General features: G+C 35.5%; 1 protein-coding gene across 3 annotated transcripts in view; it reads left to right on the forward strand.

Annotated features, from left to right (window-relative positions):
- Khc-73 (Kinesin heavy chain 73) overlaps positions 1–20,122 on the forward strand; it is a 571,786-nt gene that overhangs the window by 26,937 nt on the left and 524,727 nt on the right. For all 3 annotated transcript variants that reach the window (XM_081755750.1, XM_081755751.1, XM_081755752.1), the window contains exon 2: positions 12,603–12,690. In XM_081755750.1, coding sequence (XP_081611876.1) covers positions 12,603–12,690 — 88 coding nt within the window. The remainder of the gene's footprint in view (positions 1–12,602; positions 12,691–20,122) is intronic.

The following is a 20,122-nucleotide window of genomic DNA, read 5'->3' on the forward strand; positions in this document are numbered from 1 at the left end:
GCTCTTATCGTTCATGCCACACGTGCAGACTTTCCCGCACGACTCTGCTGCGGACCCGCAGCGGGCGAGAATTGAGTTGCGGGGACTGCTGGCTCGCAGCGAGTCCGCACAGGTGTTGCGGGTCGGAAAACCATTGCTGGCAATGAGGCAAGCCACACGTGCAGACTTTCCCGCGCCCGCAGAAATGGAAAGCGAAGAACTGAATGAAGAAATATTCATTAACGAAATACAAAAAATATCACGAGATATTGAATTTAAAGTGCGAAATGTATAGAGATAGAAATAAAAAACGGGATGCATGGAATAAGGTGTGTGAAACCTTATGTGAGAAATTTAATGAAAAAACAGAAGAAGAAAAAAACAGCATTGCTATGTATTATTATTACTTTTCAATGTAAAAATCTAATATTCATGTAGTGTTTATATTTGATTTTCGTTTAGCGTCCCTTTCCAGCAGCGAGGCTATGAATACTTTTTTTTGTGAAAACAATAGACAACAAATACGCTTGGAGAAAAAGCCTTTATTGTTAATGCAGTTTCTTTGATGAGATTTCTTGTCACTCACTCCGGAATGAACCGACTGTTTATAACGTACGTTGCATTATACTTTAGGTCGAGGCAAGGGCGCCCATCAGGGGAGGCAAGGTGGGGCGTTCGCCCCCCCTAAGAGGAAATGGTACTTGGGAATATCGAAAACCCAATAGAATTTTTAAATTAGTTGCACCAAAAAATGAAACTATATTTGAAAAGTCGCTTATATTTGGCCCCCCTTGAAAACCACAACATGGGCGCTCTTGGGTCGGTGTCACGTATTATATAGCTTCTGTGCTCAAAAGGGACGCTGAAGTCTAAAACAACCATCAACATAATAGCAGAACAGAAAAGAAAGAAAAAACATCGTTTTTCGGCTGACAATTGTTGTTTTTATTTGTTAATGTACTAATTTTTTTAAAAAATAGAGTTAACACGAAAATTGTTGAACATCAGGGTACTCATGTGATTAAAAAATAAAAAAGCATGCTGAGATGTAACAGAAATATTTTTGTTTCTCGTGCAATTGATAATATTGTGTACGTCGTTGCTATTCTAGAGATAACAACTGAATGTTTTCTTACATAAAGAACAACTTAAACAAAGTTATCTTGCCATGGAACTCTACCTATGTCGCTTAAAAAATAATCAGCCCATCTGTTTCTGCTTCCGTTTGCTGTGTTGCCTCCTTTTGGTGTGCTACACGTATTGGGGATTTCCTCAAAACCTTCTATCGTTAAATGCCACAATTATAAAAATGTTTCCTTTTTCTCACCTTAGAAATGGATTATTCGGAAACACTAAATCCATTATTTTTATTTAAGTTTACGTTAAGAATTTCACATCTCCAATCTAAGCGAGTCCTATACTTTCTCAATATATAACGGGAATGTCACTACTATAGAAATGAAATGAAATCCTTGAGTTTTACGTCGCACGATTATACCGGGTAGGCTAAAGGAAATAATAATGATGATGATAAATGAATGAAATGGTGGAATGAATAAAGTCGGAGGAAACGGGAGAACCCCGAGAAAACTCACGCACACGGTGCTTCTCGCACCACAAAGCCCACTTGACGCAAGCTGGGATCGAACTAGAGGTGAACACACTATCACTGACCCACCGGATCCCACTATTATAGAAATCCCCCATCTCCCCTTCAAGAGAAAATTTTCAAAGACGCTGAAACCTGTGCTCCATTATTTTTAATATGAGTTTACATGCCGAATTTTACATCTGTAACTGAAGCAAATCCTCACATTTGGTAATTTGTGAATAAATAAAGGGAAATTTTACTATTATTGAAACGTCCCCTCTTGAGCGGGATATTCGGGAAGTCTAAAAAAATGTCTAATTTTTAATTTAAAGCCACCATGTCAAAAAATCGAAATTAGTCACGCAATTGTTAAACTACGCCAGTGGCCGCTAATAACGTCTGAAAATGTCTATGAATAGGTCTCCGAATGTTTAACTTTCTGTGCTCTTACAAACGATAATTAGTTAACATAATTAACTTACCTTAATGTAACAGCCAGAGCTCATCCGTGGCTAAGCGGTTAGTGTACCCGCCTTTGGCGTGGGAGGCGCGGGTTCGATTATCGCCGGGAGCTCATGTGGTTCGGATTCCACGTTAATCAGTAGGTCCACGTCTCATATAGCCCCGCTGCTGAACGGGACGTTAAACTCAAAATCAACTCATTAATTTAACAGCCAACATTTCAATTGGTAGTATCGCAAGTCTCATGAAAGTATCTTCTGCTTTAATTTTATCACTTATTTTCGATAAGAGTTCATCAAATGTAGTGATGCTCATGCGAAAATAATTAAAGGTCTTTTCTTCGTCATTGCGCAAATTAATAAACATGGAAGAAAATTCACCTTTAAGCAGTCGTGAGCTTACGTACGGATGAACCCAGTATCGTCTCTGTTTCTTCCTTAGGATTTTACTGGCTAAGCATACAAAAACAGCACGTTTTCTTTTTTCAATTTCCATCTTCAACTGCGCTGAAAATAAAATGAGCTGTTTTCTATGTCTATGTGAAGTGGTTGGGCTGAGACGCCCGCACGAGTCTGCTGCGGGCCCGCAGCAGACTTTTCTGCACGTCTGAACTGGTTGATCTTTGACGCCCGCACGAGTCTGCTGCGAGTCTGTTGCGGGCCCGCAACAGACTTTTCTGCACGTCTGAACCGAGCCTTACTGTTGTAAGCGTTCAGTGTAAAGTGACCTCTCTGCTGCATCTAAAATTTTGTTAATAAAGAAAGAAAGAAAAGTGCTGAAATTTCGAGGCCAGACAATCAGTGTGTCATAAATAGCGTCTATGTATTTTGAGCCATTAAATCGGAGCTCACTTGTCTTAACACTTTCACCTTCATGTATATTGTGCGAACGGTGCTTGACGTTTATCTTGAAATATGACATTGGAGAAGATCCTAAGATGGTTATTATCAGAGATGAAAACGCAGCATTGTTGATAGTTTATCTCAAGTTGGTCTCGAATTTTCTAGATTATGATTTTGGTTTTCCATGTTGCTTCAGTGAAGTTGATTCTGCACCGTGATCACAGTACACCTAGTTTTAGTACATGATAACCTAATTCATGTAAATGATTAAATTTACAGTTACTTTGATATAGTGTAAACATGCTTGAAAATAATTCACGGAAGTTTACAACACTGCTGATTTTTCGGGATCATTTTCATTCATTAAAATGTTTACTGACTAGTTATACACCTTCCCTGATAGTATCAAAATGTTTTTGAGTTATTTTCCAAAACAAAGAATGCGAATCTTTTTTCAAGCTTTAAAAATCGACGTTTCAAGGTATTTATGGTCATCTTATGGACTTTGAGTCCAAAGTGTTAATTCATTAGGTTCCCAATTGCTTCATGTGCCTCTTTTTGGGCGAATGGCTAACACATTTGATCCGAAGTTCGATTTTGAGTGGAGAATTTTCGGCTTTGGATACAATTTCGAATAATGGTTCGAATTCCACCTTAAACAGTAGGTGTGTTCACATATAGTGTCGGCGTTGAAGAGAAACTTACATTCTAATCAGCTAACCAACCAATTGCTTTCTGACGTTAAATCAACAAAGAAAATTATGTGCTCCCACTGTTAGTCGAACGAAAAACAAGAACGCTATTCCCAGAATTGCTCATACAATTCTATTTTCATTCTACTTACGAGATTATTCACATAAGCCTGTAAATATACTATTTAAAAAAAAAAAACTACCTTTGTTTACTAATGTAAGTTTTATTTTCATGATAGTAATGTTTATAAATGTTAAAAGAAAATAAGTATTATTTAAACTTTGGTTGAAGTATCTTTATTTCAAGATTATGTTCTAGAGTGAAAAGCATATATAAAGTTATATAAGGTGTCTAAAGCAACTGATATTTAGGTATAAGTGATGTAATAACCCTCTCTCCCATCAATTAATATGATGTTCTACCAATATTTGCACCACCATCTGAGCCAGTCCATCCCTGATCAAGGATGTCTTACATCTCAACAATAGTAGATCTGTATATGACGAAACCCCCATTTATTAAGTTATTGATATTATGGTATTCGTAATCAGGGCTGCTAGCGGCAACGGAACCAATTAAATAATAATCCGAGCGTGGAATCTAAAGAGATTTTGTGATTTAAAAAAAAATGGTTTCGCACTCAGTACCGAAATCAGTTTTCCCACAAAAATTTATTCCGACCCCAGAACTGAAATGTATTCCACCTGGAATAACAGGATAGAAGGGAAATATGTTATGTAACAAAACCGCTGTAGGTAGTTTCCTTGAGTTGTCATGTGACAGTTACTCAGCGTCGTGTGCAGCTTGTTACATTCTTTAGTTAATGGTGTTTGCAAATGATGTATTTCCGTTCTGTTCTGGAAGCACACCGAATTATGCTTTTCGGTTTTGTAAGTCGAGCTCCCATATGTCAAAATGTGTTTAGGTCCTGTTCTCGAAGCACATTGAATTTAAACGTTTATTTAAATTCCGGAACTGGAGCCCTAAATCTTTTATGTTCCCTTACCATTAGCAACTATCATTCCAATCACGAATCATATTACTAATGAAATATGGACTAAATTGCTTAGACGTTTTTGAAATATCAATCGAAGAAAACTCTCACGTGATATAATGCAGTAATATTAAATATCGTAGCCGGTACCGAAAACAAATAAACAAAAAGCCGATATTGTATCGTATAAAATTTTGAGATATCTGAAAATAAACAGTTATCCTACAGTAGTACTAGAGTGCAATAATGTCTCTGTTGAAGAACGTATAAAATTTTAAAGTATCCGAAAAATATTATTACCGTTTTATTTCAAGGTTTATTGTATTGTAACCATTGGAGAGTGGTTTTGATTATCTTCCATTCGAATTTAACGAATATAGTGAATGCAACGATAGTGAATTCCTCTACGTGTGATGATATGTGTAGGTACTGTAGTAGTGTTCAGATGAATTATAAGTTGACCAGCATTTCATAAACTGGTTAGTTATCCGTAAATAGTAGTGTTAGAAAATTATGAAGAAAGATTAGAGGATTATTGTTTCTTTCCTTTTCTTTTTTAATTCTATAATATTTTGAAAATCGTGAAGAGTTTATGCTTGTCTGATGAAGAACTCTTGGGCCATTCTCCAAATAGGAAACAATTTCGAATGTAAAATCTGAGTTTATTCAGCTTTTTGTTTTGTGCAATATTTTTACTATTTCAACAAGATTACATGACACTGTTAACCAGAAGCACATTTGGCGTACTCTTTAGCCATATTTTAGTACCTTTTAAAGTTCTAGTTTTTTAGGTCTCCACGGAGTTGAAGTAATATGAACTACTACGATGCGCCAATACCACATCTTGATAATTGAGTTTAATATACTAAAATGTAAATCTCGAAGTCGAAACAGCTCAATCTTCTGACACGTATCACTCTTAGCTAATGTTATCTGATGCGCTTGTAGTGTTCTTTTAAAAATGGTACTTGCTCAGCTACAAGGTAATCCAGTTGTTTTTCTTCTTCAGGCATTACTTTGATTCCTTTGATATTTTCAATAAGTAAATCAACAAATTAAAGGTAGTTCGATACATCTTCAGCTTGTGCTATAAGAATAACTTGCTGTTCTCTTCAGAGTTCTTCCTAAACCGTCGGGAGCACCCTTTTCGTGTTGCTCTTCGTCTATGTAATAGTGTTAAGATCTGGAAATTCTTCAGGAATATATATTCCAATCAGTTGGAAAATTGTGTGGTTACGATGTTGCATCGGCTAAAGAAATTTAATTCTGTATAACATTTTGTACTGCGCCCTTTATTCGGTTAAATTCAAGTCTCAAATGTCCAATGATAGAAATCAGATGATGACGTAGACTATCAGAAACCGTACAGGCGGCTTTCTTGGTTATTTCTTGCGATTTTTAGGTTTATAAGACATCATTATTGTATGAATGATGTTCACGAGAACGGCCAAAATTCCACGACTGTATTACATGCACCATATTTAACTATCTCGTTCGTTTAAAAGTTCAGATCAGAGATATTTTCTACTGCACTTCCTACACTTTCTTGCATAACAATTCTCATTTTGAGCATCTTCGAAACACAAACTATCACACAAAATATGTATGTTACTGTAACCAAATAGGTGCAGGTATTTCAGTCTAGAAAATATTATATACGTTCATGTCTTATGCATTTGCAACTTTCAGTGTCTTTTGTCTTTTATACAGTAATCCAAAACGGGCACACCTTGGAGAATATACACTTATAAGTCACAAAATATACACTCTGGACACAAACCATCTTGTACAAATTTTGTAAGGTATCATTTCGAAAAGTTTTTGCAACTGTATTATGGTGGGTTTTTTTGAGGGGGGGGGGGATACATACTACCTTCGCATTGTGTATCTTCACACTTCACCACTAACTTATGTCGCATTTTTTTCTGTTTCCTCTTAGAGATTTCCTCCCGAGAGATTGTAACTAAAATTATTTTTTAAGTACTTCATGCACCGATATTTTGTTAACAGTTTTCCCTAAGATGTAATGACCCAATGAGATTCGAATTTTCTGCAGATGGTTACTTCGCTCAAAATGGTGTTATCTATTTGTGCAAGTAAAGCTTTGTTGAAAAGTAACCCTTGTCTTATATTAGATGCATTTTGTTTTACAAGCAAATGTATTACTTTTGGAATTTGGTGCTTTTTCCTTTCCATAACCTGTAGTATTTTATTTTGTAACATTTATATTTTACTTCATATTTCATCTCTTCCTTCTTTAACTTATTAATTTCTTTGTTTGCCTCTTCCTCATCTCTTAACTTTCTGCCTTCCTTCCGCTAATAAACTTGTACTTGGCTGCATATTATTATTCTCAAAAACGACATTTCCTTCTGGACTTGCTGGAGGACTTAAAGTATTTATATAATTGCAGAATTTCTTACTGCTGTTTACGTTTCGTCTGTACCTAGCTGAGGATTGTCTACACATCTTTCTCCACTTTCACTGTTCTCTTCTACTTTCATTAGTACTTTTTATTTTGCCTTTCTTCCTTTTAAAGTATTGCGCTCTTTCTTTCTCCTTCAATCATATAATTCGGGATTATTCTGAATTCTTTCTCGTCTCAACCTCTCAGCTTCTTTCTTCTTCTTTCTGGCTTCTGCAGTTCTTTATTCCAGCCTAACTCCGCGAAGTTGTCAATTTTTGTGTATACTCAGGGACGGAATTAACAGTTTTGAAGACATTAAACCGCATTTCACAACACAGGGTATGTAGCATAAGGTTCAGCTCTTCAGAAAAAGAAATGTTACAATCAGTAACTACAAATTTTTATGTATCTATGAAGTTAATGGTTAAAAACCTTACCTACCTGAGTTTTCTCCTTTCTATAGAAACTACTCCAACGCTGTATAGTGTGTTCTACACCACTAGTTGTTTGAACTTAACGTGGAGTTACCCTTTTTCCCATGCGCACAAAGTAACCTGCCTACCATTTGTTGAGTTATTTGAGAATTTAGCTACATAGGAGTCGCTTGATGACATAACCAGGAGACTTTTCATGGTATAAACAAAAGTGCAGTTAGTTAAACACCATGGAGTTGACATTTGAGTATTTTAAGAAGTTTTGTATTAACTCTAATTAACTAATTGAAGACTCGTTGTAGAAAACAATGTTAAGTGCCAAAAACAAAAGTTTCGTAAACACAAACAAACTATTTGCTGAGCAAAACAATATATTCACATAAAAAAAACTACATACGTGTTACAGTTTCGCCAACTAACACTTTGGCTTCAACAGACACTTTCTCTGTAACATTAGAAACGAAAGATAGTAAATTGTGCCCAAGCGTCACGAAATAGAAAATATTATTGCTTAGAAATATAACCTAGCATATAACGAAGTATGAAAATCTAAGGCATAAACCTATTTAAAAAATAAAATAAGTGAAACAATTGTAAAGTGGCACTTACATTGTTTTGTACAGCAAGTGTTCAATTATAATAAGGGTTAGAACATACAGTTTAGCGTTCCTACTTGACACGAAGAAAAAAGAATTTTATTTTGCACTGAACTGTTTTATTTATTATTGGCGAGTTACGTAAAGTGTTCCAATGTCGATTGTAACTGATCTTCTTAAAGGATACATAGAACACTAGGGCATTGATGGCCAACCCGCAATACTTGACGCCACATTTTATCGGTGTATACAGAATATTAAATGTGCTTCTCCTACTTAGTTAGTGTGTTCTTTAATGATGTATGAGGAAGATTCAAAAAAAATTTATATTCACCTAATTCGGATATTCGAAAAAAAAATGAAACATGGCAGAAATTATATCTTTCGAACAAGGTCGCCATCCGAGGTTACACATTTATTTTTTCCCACGTTGCAACACTTGCAAATGCCATCTTTGTAAATCTGTGTAGATTTGGGATTGATTTACTCTTCTATCTCAGAAGTGAGTCATTATCATCTAGAAAATGCTTGGCCCATATAATCTTTTGGATATTAGGGAACAGGAAGAAGTCCGAAAGCACAAGATTCGGAGATTATGGAGTATGTGGCAAAACATCGTAGCCATACTGATGTGCTTTGACAATTGTCTTGAGGACTCTAATGTTTATTGCTTTGGAAATGGCATCAGCAGATGCGGAATCCAATGTGCAGACACTGTTGACATGTTTGATTGTTTTCACGGACCCTATACTTAGATGAATGTCCTGGCATATTTCTTTGATGGATATCCGTCTACCTTCATTTATGAGGGTTTCAACTTTTCGGATCATCTCATCATTAATTGCTATTGCTGGTCTATCACATCTTTGTTCATCCCTTATGTTCATGAGACCACATTTGAAGTATCTGTACAGCAACAATACCGTACGAAGGACATTTCTCATCGTATACTGCAAACATTTGCACATAAATATGTTTACTATCCATTTCATAAAGATAGGCCCCTGACTTCGCGGTGCTGCCGTGACGTCCAGTCAAAACTTATATTTCATTGTCATACCTCGTTGGAATTGCTGGAATGTTGTCTTTTCAATACTTAAGATATAAAAATTTTCTTTGTACTATGTAGTGAGAAAAAAATAGAAATTAATGAGAAAGTGCGTATTTTTTCGTACTTTTTTGGTAGATCAATGTTTATAGAGCTATATCTCAGAAAAGAGATCACGTGAAATAATTTCCTGTGTACAGTATGTAGATGCATCCATTAACTGTAAGATGTGAAAAGTTCAATTTTCATCACTTGATATTTTTTCTGTAATTAAAACAAATGTACGACGCTCTGATCTCCTTTACCATGGTAGGTAGAGAAACGTACAAAACACTGTTCGAAAATTTGGAAGTCTAGTGTTCCAAATATTTGGAACTATAAACAAAAAAGGGTTTAGTTGGTAGAGTATTTATTTTTTTTAAAAAAAATGTTTACTTCAACATATTCTCTGCGTTAAGCGGTGAGCCGTGTTGCAACCCAATCTTTAAATTCCCCGCGCTTATATGAAGAAACAGCATACAGTAAATGGAAGTGCGGCAATGCTGTCGTGCACTGTTGTCGCGTTCAGGAAGCTTGTAGCGCGAAGCCTACTTCATAAGAATGTAATAGGAAAAGTATTTATTATAACCTTTCACAACATCATAAAGATATTAATGCATGCACACTTATGTCCAAAATTATTGTCGCATGTCTATAAATATGTTATTGTAGGAATATAATTTGATAACGAATTCGTCTGGTATTTCTTATAATGTTAGTATGTGTATAATCGGCAAAGACATGTATGTGGCAAATTTCATGTCAAAAGAGCAGTAAATAAGAACAATAAAACGAAACTAAAATTTTCTTATCCATTTAGGAACATTTTGTTTTACTCATGCTAATTTTCGTATTCTTTTCCTATGAAATTTATTACAAATATACATTTCCCGACTCTACATATAGTATCAGTATTAAAAGTACCCTGCAAAATCATTATCAAATTATATTCTTACAAGAAGACAGTTATAGATATGCGACAATAATTTTGGACATGAGTGTACACATCTCAATGTAATCGAAATAAAACGTTGAAGAAACACATCCAAAAACTCATCTCTTAATCTACTTACTTCATTCACTTTCGTCATGGCTTTGTTGACTCATCGCTGCTCCTGCTATCTTCCCTAATATTTATAAACAATGGCTCCATTTCTACCTCAAGATTTATCAGTATACACACTCTACAGCTTACGAACATGTTAAAGGTTAAAAAGAAATATAGCCCTACTGTAACCTTGGCAATCATGTGTTCACCCAAGTTTTGCGATCAATTCCCCTGCCGAATGTAACACAGAATGAGTCCTTTGTTTTCTTTCAACGAAAGTAAACAATGCAATGAGTAGGTGACGAGGGCTGTATTTGCGTCTAATCACGTCGCACTGATAAAAATCTTCAACACTTCCCTTCGGTTCGTAGACGTCAAAAACTTCCACACACACTCACATCATATGGGTTCATTGCAATGAAACGGACGAATGGGCATTTATATTTTTGTGAGTATATCTTGTGCTTTTTGATTGAAAAAAAAAAAATGGATATTCCTTCACGAGCGGCGATATTACAAAAAGAAGAGGCAAAATGTTTAGCGATAATGAAATTGGAGAACTGATGAATGACTCCGACTCAGACGGTTATGAGTTAGTAATTAATAGTAAGGACATTGATTATTCTGTGCTCAGTGGCGTATCCGGGAGTGAACAAGATAGTAACTCTGTTTCAAGTAAACCTGAAGCTGCGCCGAGAAAAACAAAAAAACGCGTCATTCCTATTCAAAGGCAGATTCTAATGTAGCTTGGAGCTCTTAGATCTGAAAACAGATTTTCTGTGAAGTGTAAACTCAATATTACATATCAACTAAGGTTGTATCATATAATAAACTTTGTGCGTGTTTTTGTTTCTGTGCAAGTGTATTTTTGTACTGCGTGCAATAAGTGAAAAACTGACAAAAAGCAACAAATTTTCGAGGACCATCACATGCAAATCCAAACAAGATAAGAGTTTGCTTTTCTAATTTTGAACACTTGGTACATTTACTGTATATCCTGTTAATTTCTAAGATATTGGTTTAAAATCTGTGGAGACATTACATTTTAAAAATATCTCTAAAAAGTGCCGGACAGTGTGCGTGACAAGTTTAAATACCCGTCCGGCTGAGAGTCTATACGCGCCAGGAAAATGTGGCAACGTAGCACTCCGTATAAAGTGCGATAGCAAAGGGCGCAAAGCAGAAATAATCATAATGTCATATTTGTGATTGTTTATCTTTTAAAACAAGTCAAAACAGTTTGGTTGAAAAAGCTATTTTAAGATCTTTCTAAAAGTTTTTTCAGATTGTTAATACACCGCAGCAATTCAGAGATAATGATGTCTCACTTTTTACTGAATAACAAGAAAATTACTACGTGTTGAGTAATGAAATTTTCAGAACTTACAGGTAATAGATGCACCTACATATCGTGCACAGGAAATTATTTCATGTTATCTCATTTCCGAGATATAGTCCTATAAACATTGATTTACCAAAAAAGTACGAAAAAATACACACTTTTTCATTAATTTCTATTTTTTTCTCACTACCCACTACAAAGAAAATTTGTATGTCTTAAGTATTGAAAAGACAACATTCCAACAATTCCAACGAGGTACGACAATGCAGTATAAGTTTTGACTGGACGTCACGGCAGCACCGCGAAGTCAGGGGCCTATCTTTATGAAATGGTGCTTTGCCTCGTAGAAAGAGGAATCGAACTACTGCTGCGTTCCACTTTGTGATGGCTTACTAATAGAGTTCACCTTTTGTGCGAAGAGTTCCAAGTTCAATCCCAACTCCTGAGAGTTTGAGATGTCGTGTTGGTGAGTTTTCTCGGGAATTTTCCCTTCTTCCCGCTTTCTTATTTCAGTAAATCTTCAATCATCAACTCACTTTTGTGTATCATCGTTTTCTTACTTTAGGCATGAGTGTGCGAAGTTACAAGACTTCATTAAACTTAATTGGGCATTCCTCAACTTTCCTCTTACCTTGGAGCTTTAGTATTTGTATCAAAACATCATATATATATATATATATATATATATATATATATATATATATATATATATATATATATATATATAATTCTCTATTTGTTCTTTTGTTTTATTCTCTTTTACGAAGGTGCGTGGGGCCTTGCTAGCTTATAACGCTAGAGCGCTCACCTCTGGTGCAAAGTACCCGCGTTTGATCCCAGGCGATGTGAGTTTGTGGTGGACATGTTCGTAGGTTTTTTTGTTCTTCCGTTTTCTCCTACATTCTTATTTTACCTATTATTTCATAATGCGTAAAATATAAAAGCGTAAAGGCATAATCGTAGAGCATTAAATTCATGGATGTTCGTCCTTGAGATAATAGCTAAACTAAAGGAATTTCCAGACAAGTAAGTAACCTATCTTTTAGAGTTCTTGTGTATATATCACCATGAGTCTGAATATGTTGTAGTCCCATAATATAACTTTCCTTTTTTCGTTTATTTTGCAGAGTTGGAGCTAGCCACACAATGTGTGGTGGAGATGGACGAGAGCCAAACCATTCTTCACCACCCGTCCGCTCTTGACAAAATGGAAAGGTAAGTAAAAATTAAAAAAAAAAAAAAAAGTACGATATTTTCTCGTTTTCCATGATTTGGAAATGATCGCTTTTGATTTGAAATAGTGGGAAGATTTGACACTTATTTGAATTTTGGGACTTGTGAATAAATGTAATTTTCTCTGCAACTTGTGAATAAATGTGATGCTATGATAACCGTAACCGTATCACAATTAATAAGGAGCTGGCAAATCTGCATTCGGTACCACTGCTAACAAATTTTGTTAATCTTGGTCTTGAAAATAAGCAGTTTGTTATCCTGTACAAAATTGAACAATAAGCAGATACTAATAACTTTGGTGTGTATATTTTTTATAAATAGTCGGTTACTAACACCTCAATTTGTTCGTTTTTATTTGTTTGGAAAGTGTAGAGCAGGGGTGTACACAGTACTTTTCGTTGGGAGGGGTCGAAGCTTTTGGAAAGGAAGGTCTAATACTACATGCCATTACGTCTATGTAGTATTGAACGGGCATTATTCTGCACCCGAAGAGACGAAAGTAATTGTAAAATACTTCCACCTATATTTTCAGAAAAAGATAATAGAACTAGATAGTTTTGGTAAGAGAAAGAGTACAGATGAAATGTAAGATCAAATTTTCATGCTATATCAATCATTTCCCTGTTAAACAAGGATATTTTTATTGAGAAAATGTACAAATGTATGTTGAGTTAGGAAGTTTTTTGGGTGGAGGGGTCCGAATCCGTTGGACTCTAGGTGGGCGCATCGCTGGTGTGGAGAGAGGCAATTAGCATTTTTACGGTGACCCTGAACATAGCTTTGGCGTGAATAATACCTGGTTTGAGCCCAGGTTATATGAGAACATTGTACCACAGTTTTCGTGCATTTCTCCCTTTTCCTTCACTGTCATTGCACCAACTCTTTCATAATCATTCACTTCCATATGTAGATCGTTCTTCTTTAGCCTATGGGGCATGGATATGTGTCAAACTAAGGGTTTCATTTATTTTTTCGTCTAATTTTGCCGTCTGTTGGAAGTAAAGTAGTCCTTGTGTTAGGCCGACCGTATATTGAGCAGTGGATAGGCCAGCCGATCTGAGGCTCAGGACTATGAGCAATTGAGAACGTCTTAGGTAATGCCCTCTCCGACGTTGTGACTAAGGCACATAGTCAATGTATTCAGTCCTTTCTCTACATCCTTTTCTGCCTCGGCTTCGCTGACCTACTCTGGTAAATGTGCGGCCACCCTTATGTTCAGATTGTGGTATGGAAACAGATTAAAGATGAAGGAAGTTAAATTACTCGTATTAATTATTGTTGGTCTCAAATTTATACAAGTTCTAATTATATAAAAGGGAAACTTCTCAGTCCTTAATTCTGTGCGTCACACTAAACTGCGTGACAAACATCTTGGCATTTGAAGGCGGCGCTCTAAGTTCTCTTTAAATGCTGCTAGCAAATGAAAGGCCAGCGGTATTGCCATGTATATTTTGTACACACCCACGTCTATCCCCTGTCACATGATCGCACTGTAGTTTGTCTACTTAGCCATAGCTACACCCCTTTACCACTTGGCAACGTCAGACCAGAGCTTGCATTTTATTCGTTTAGCTGAAATGCAAGATGTTTGTCACAGGCTTTAATGCTTAATAGTAAACAATCCCACTATTAGGTGCCGGTACCTGCTATCTGGTGCCAATAGATGCCGCTGGTGTGCAGGCATTCTGCCGATTTAAGTTCAACTTAAATCTATATTCTTTCAAATTTAATTATTTCAAAGTGGATAGTAATAATACTGAACATAGACGTATTTTGCAGCTTGTTAGGCACGGGCCGTAACTATATCTACATATTCGAGCATTAATATTTGTGTAACTGCATGTTGGTTGGTGGAAAAAATACGTATATAGCTTTTAACTAAACACGATTTTAACCTATAATGTACACCGAGCCGAAGGCTCAGCTGCAACAACTAGCATACATTAAATCTTGTCTTTTAACCAACATGTACTAACTAATTACGCTTTACCTCTTTCCAATATGAAAACTTAATATTTCCTCGTAAAACTTCAATTAGGAATTCAATATAATGCTAAAACCTAAAATAGGTTCACAATCTACCTTAAACGTGAACGGTTTTGTGACGTAAAAGGCAGTTAGAAACTTCCGGAGGCATGTCAAACGGAGACCTTTTGTCTGGGTTGCGAACCCCAAACCATTCTCATACGTGAAATTACTGAATGGCCTTGACATCCACCCAGTTCCTCCGAGAAGGAATTTAAATTAATGCAAGTCTTGGGGGCGTAGAAAACATAGCTCAGAATTGACTATAAACATGGGAATATAAATTCAAAGGTAAAATTCAATAACACAGAAATAATTTAGAATAAGAATTTAATGATCTGATGTTGAATAATTGAATAATCACAGAGCATGGTATGGACTGGTATGACTAATACTAGAGAAGACAATGCATAATCACTTACTTCTGGTAACAGTGATAAGCAGAGCCTCTGATGGACAGAATGACTGAGTAGAAAACTAATGATGAATAAACTGACTCGCAGAGTTTCGACGTCAAAATAGAACTTCCTTTACAAGGAAGAGAATCCGGTAGTATATATATGATTTTTCCGTCATGTCAACATTCTTACACATTCTTTCTGCGTCTTCCTAGTTCTAAAAGTCATTGCATTGTAGAAGTTAAGGCACTCTAAATTTTCAATTGGATTATGAATCCTACAGAATATTCAAGCTGCCTCCATTCCATACATTGCCTATTTTATACGAATTTTCCAATTCAATTAAATATTTTGTTTCATTACACACTGTGGTACACACTAATAAATACAGCAACACACTACGAAAAGAACGGAGGTTTATTTAAAGTGAACATATTTCACTGCATGTAGCTTATCAAAATAATGGTAATTTTCCGTGGTGGTTGCATTATAATTGAGTTCAGACGGATGTTGAAAATTTTTGGCTTACGTAATGTGTTGCTTCGTTCTTACAAGCTGCGTGACGGCATTACTGGTTGCTGAAGCTGAGGTAATAGGTTGTCAATAATAAGATAGTAAGACTCGTGTAATAATAATATCCTGAATTTTAATTACAGACATTCATAAATTTACTAAGCTATAGCTAATATTCTTGCTGTATGCTTTTTTTCTTTTCTTTTCTTTTCTGTTTTTAAGTGGTTTTCTGCGGGATTTTTACCTGTCAGTTCCAATACGAAACTGTTCTGTTTTGGCTTGCAAAAGTAATCTTTAGTGTTGTTTATCATTTAGTGCCAAAAGTGGGACATAAACTGGTTTTGTTTAGAGGAAATGTGGTTAACCGTTTTCAAGATGTGTGTGTTTGTACTGGCTTCATAGTAATTGCACACGTGAACAAAATAAATGAAGTTTTCGTTGTATATATGTATTAAAGGTAATGGTTGATGGTGATACGTAGAAAGAATAATTGGTTCCGTATTAGAGCGATGACATTTGCTTTATGTTAAACGTTCCTTTCTGAACGGTGGCTATATGAGCCTGTACTGTTGCTTAACATGATATTCTAGCCATCTTTACAGCCACCTGGATTCAAACCCAGGTTTTCTGTATCAAAGGCGAGAATGCTAATGTATTTTACGATGAAGGATCTCTTTTGTAAAAAGTCTTGTTGAATGCAGCTCATGTAAGTTTGTGTTGGATATCTCTTCTGAGTGCGTGTTTTTTTAAAAGAAGTTCTCATGTTTCTGCCTACTTTGCGATTTTATCAATCCCAAGTAGTATACGCGTTACTGTTAGGATTTTATGAGTCACTTACTATTAGGATTTTATGAGTGTTACCAGTAGGTGCGCCACTGTTAGAATCTTATGAGTCACACTATTAGGAGTATGTTCGTCATTGTTAGGATTTTACGATTCACTGTTAGGAGTATGTGCGTCACTGTTGGGGTTTTATGACTCACTGTTAGAAGTATGTACGTCACTGTTAGGATTTTATGAGTCACTGTTAGGAGTATGTGCGTCACTGTTGGGATTTTATGAGTCACTGTTAGGAGTACGTGCGTCATTGTTAGGATTTTATGAGTCACTGTTAGGAGTAGGCGCGTCACTGTTAAGACAAATCAAACAACAATAAACATTTAACAGACAGAACATAAATAACCTATTCCAATAGAGTGAAAAGCGTTACCTTCATCAGATTGGCAAAGAAAGCCATAAAAATTTATTTTTCTCAATTTTCTCGGAAACTGCGCGTGAGAATTTACTCTCCAGTATGTCAGAAATCCCAATAAAGAAACTATTGGTAACTTTTTGAATGAATAAATGATTATTAAATCTGTTTTATTTCAATACATATTTTGGTAGTCCATCACAAGAAATCATTATTTGCTGTTCTTGATGAAAGGATTTTTTTATTTTAAAGTAGTAGTCAATTGATAAAGTATATTCCCACAGTGAAACACATTTTGTTTAAAATTCAAAACTATCTGTCTGTTGTCACGGATGTAAAGTGGGTATATTTAAAGCACACAAAAACATATAGCACAGATTCACTTTTCTACATTTCCACATTCCAGCACTTAACTAATTGCCTTTAATTTGTCTAAGTCTTTTATCAACTGCAATAACTTGCTCTCACTTCTTGCAGAGTGACATTCACTCTATGCATCAGGGTTAAGCTCGACTAACTGAAGTTAGTTTCTGTCCGCCTTATGCAGAGTCGTTACGACGTATGATTAGCGTCATACTAAACCACTGACTACTGCAGGAGACTTATGTTAGTCGAACTCTTTAGTATGGCACTAATCGCGCTTCAAAACGACTCTGCATAAGGCCCTGTATTTTTTAAATTTCTTGGGACCAAAGATAAACCTTAATTAAAACAAGAGATCAGTGTAGTTATTTCAGTAAGTCCTGATTTTGTAAGCAATGATATAAGTGATACACAGGCATAATAGGAAAAAGAAATTCTTAAATTGAAGCAAAGACTTCCTAAATGAATTTGAGCTCATTCGTTTTTATCATATCTCTTGACACTAAAATACATTTATTTACCAGTATTTTGCCTCGGTCTCTAATGATTGCAGTAAGATTTGAATGCATTTCCTCAATTCTGTTACGATTGCTCTTCGCTTCGTTTAAATTGTAGCTGGTTCAGATCTATTTTTTCTATTAAAGGACACATTTTATTTAATGATGATATCATATGGTGGAGTTTTTGTTTCGTCTTTTCCAATCTTTTCGGTACGTGACTGAGAGACAAATCGAGCGTGCATGCTTCGCTACGCCGGAGGTTCACGCTCTTTCCTCCAATATAGGTCATGTTACTCTTGTCCTCCTGCCACGGTCAAAAGATTTAAAAGGGTAAAATTGACAAGCTCACAGATTTTAATCTTTTTTCCCCTCTTCTTTCTATGTCTTTTTCTTTCTTTGTTTTTTAACGATGTTCTATTGTTAGATGAGCATGAAAGATTTTTTTTTTTTTTTTTTGCTATGACTTCTGAATGGCAAGACATTTCTCAACATACTTTTTACGCTGAGAAATGTTGGATTGATGTTTTCTTTTCGTCCGTAACTATGAGAGTTTCATTTGATTAGATAACGTGCATTCAGATTCGAAAATGCGATGTGTAAGATGGACGTGAGATGTGATAACTCAATTATTTCGTCGTCGTGTCCGATGAGAATAACTACTAACCCAGAATACTGGTGTAATATCAGTACCATAGGCGTAACTAAAAATATTCGATGGGAGGGATATAATACCAGTTCCGTACCATTGGCGTAGCTACAGAAATATACAATAGGAGGGATATGTTACAAGAATTAAGTTCGAACTATCATAGATCCTAAAAGGGAATGCTAAAATCAATTTATTATTATTATTATTATTATTATTATTATTATTATTATTATTATTATTATTATTATTATTATTTACTTCCTATTGGCTTCTTCCTCTAATCACTTTCATCCTCACATATACATGTCCTCATCCTCGTTCATGTTTAGATTCCAAATACAAGATCACAATTTTTCATCCCCTCATTTTGTGTGTCATTTCATTGGAATGGATCAGCTCGATTTCAGTTTTACGTCTTTTACATTAATATAATAAAACATTTGGAATTTTGACTCATTTTCTCCCTCCTTAACTTAAAAGATTTTCTGGCGCGGTATGCTATACAATACTTATATGTGGGAAACAGGGGCTTCATTTAGGCGGGCAGAAGGAGGCAATTCCCCCCCCCAAAGAGTTTGAGGAACACATATATTTTAATCAATTGTATACTAATATACTAGTACAAAACATGAAAGTCTTATGTCGGCGGTGCTCTTGCCCCCCTCCTCCCCAAGCGAAGTTTGAAATGACGCCCCTGGTGGGAAACCCTGGAAATATATTATTACAATAGAAGATTTAACCAGGGTCTCCCGTATATGTAATGTAATTAAAGTCCGGTACTTCAAACAATTGTTTATACTTTTTCTTCAGGCTTCGGTTAGCTTTGCACGATTAGATGAATACTCAGATCGCTAGATGTGACATACGACTATGTTTAATTTCAATAAAGGAATCGTCTTCTTTTCTTCATAGTATATGTATATATTCTTAGTTCATTCTTATATAAATATTTGGAAGTTATGTAATCCATAAGTGTAAATTAACCCTTCTACATAAAGAGATAGTTGTAGTTCTAAGATTAAAGAGAACTGAAATCCTTTCAATTTCAATAATATACTGCGCACGACAGACGCAAATGGGGAGAGAAGGTAAATCTCCTAACAACCATCCCTTCGATACGACACTAATCAGTACACTAAATACAGTTTGGTATCCAGTAACACGTGAAATCTTCATCACGCTTCACATTTCTTATTATTTTTTTTAAAAAAAATAGTTTAATAACAACAAACAACAAGACAATTATTAACATTTGGTCATTTAAAACTTATAAAATACTGTTAACTAATAGTTATTTTCAAGACTCACCACTTAACGAGACGAGAAGTGTCTCGTCTCACCTCGCAAACGAGACGAGAGTCAAGATGAGAAGTACAGTTTCAAATTTCAGACGAAACGAAAAATTTCTCGAAGTTCGTGAGGAACACCACACCAGTTCACCCAAGTCTTTGGATCTCAAACACTGTTTTAATGTTAAGAGGCCTTATCACTGCGAAATTAAAATACCGCTAATTTTACAGTAATTATGTGATATATTCAAATAGATAAAAGATAATCAAAATGTGGAACAAAATCGCCTTAAACAATATTATTTTGTATGAGGTACCGTTATTACGAGTCACCTAGTAGCTTTCCGTTTGCAGCCATTTAGAAACGCGAAAATAAATGCTGATTTTTCTAAATGGCTGGAAATCGAAAGCAGATGAGTTAGTCGTAATAACGGTATCTCATGTAAAATAATATTATCTAGGGTGCTCTTGTTCCACTTTTC

This window comes from Thermobia domestica, chromosome 4, assembly GCF_964235325.1.
Source record: "Thermobia domestica chromosome 4, izTheDome1.hap1.1, whole genome shotgun sequence".
Classification (NCBI taxonomy): Eukaryota; Metazoa; Arthropoda; class Insecta; order Zygentoma; family Lepismatidae; genus Thermobia; species Thermobia domestica.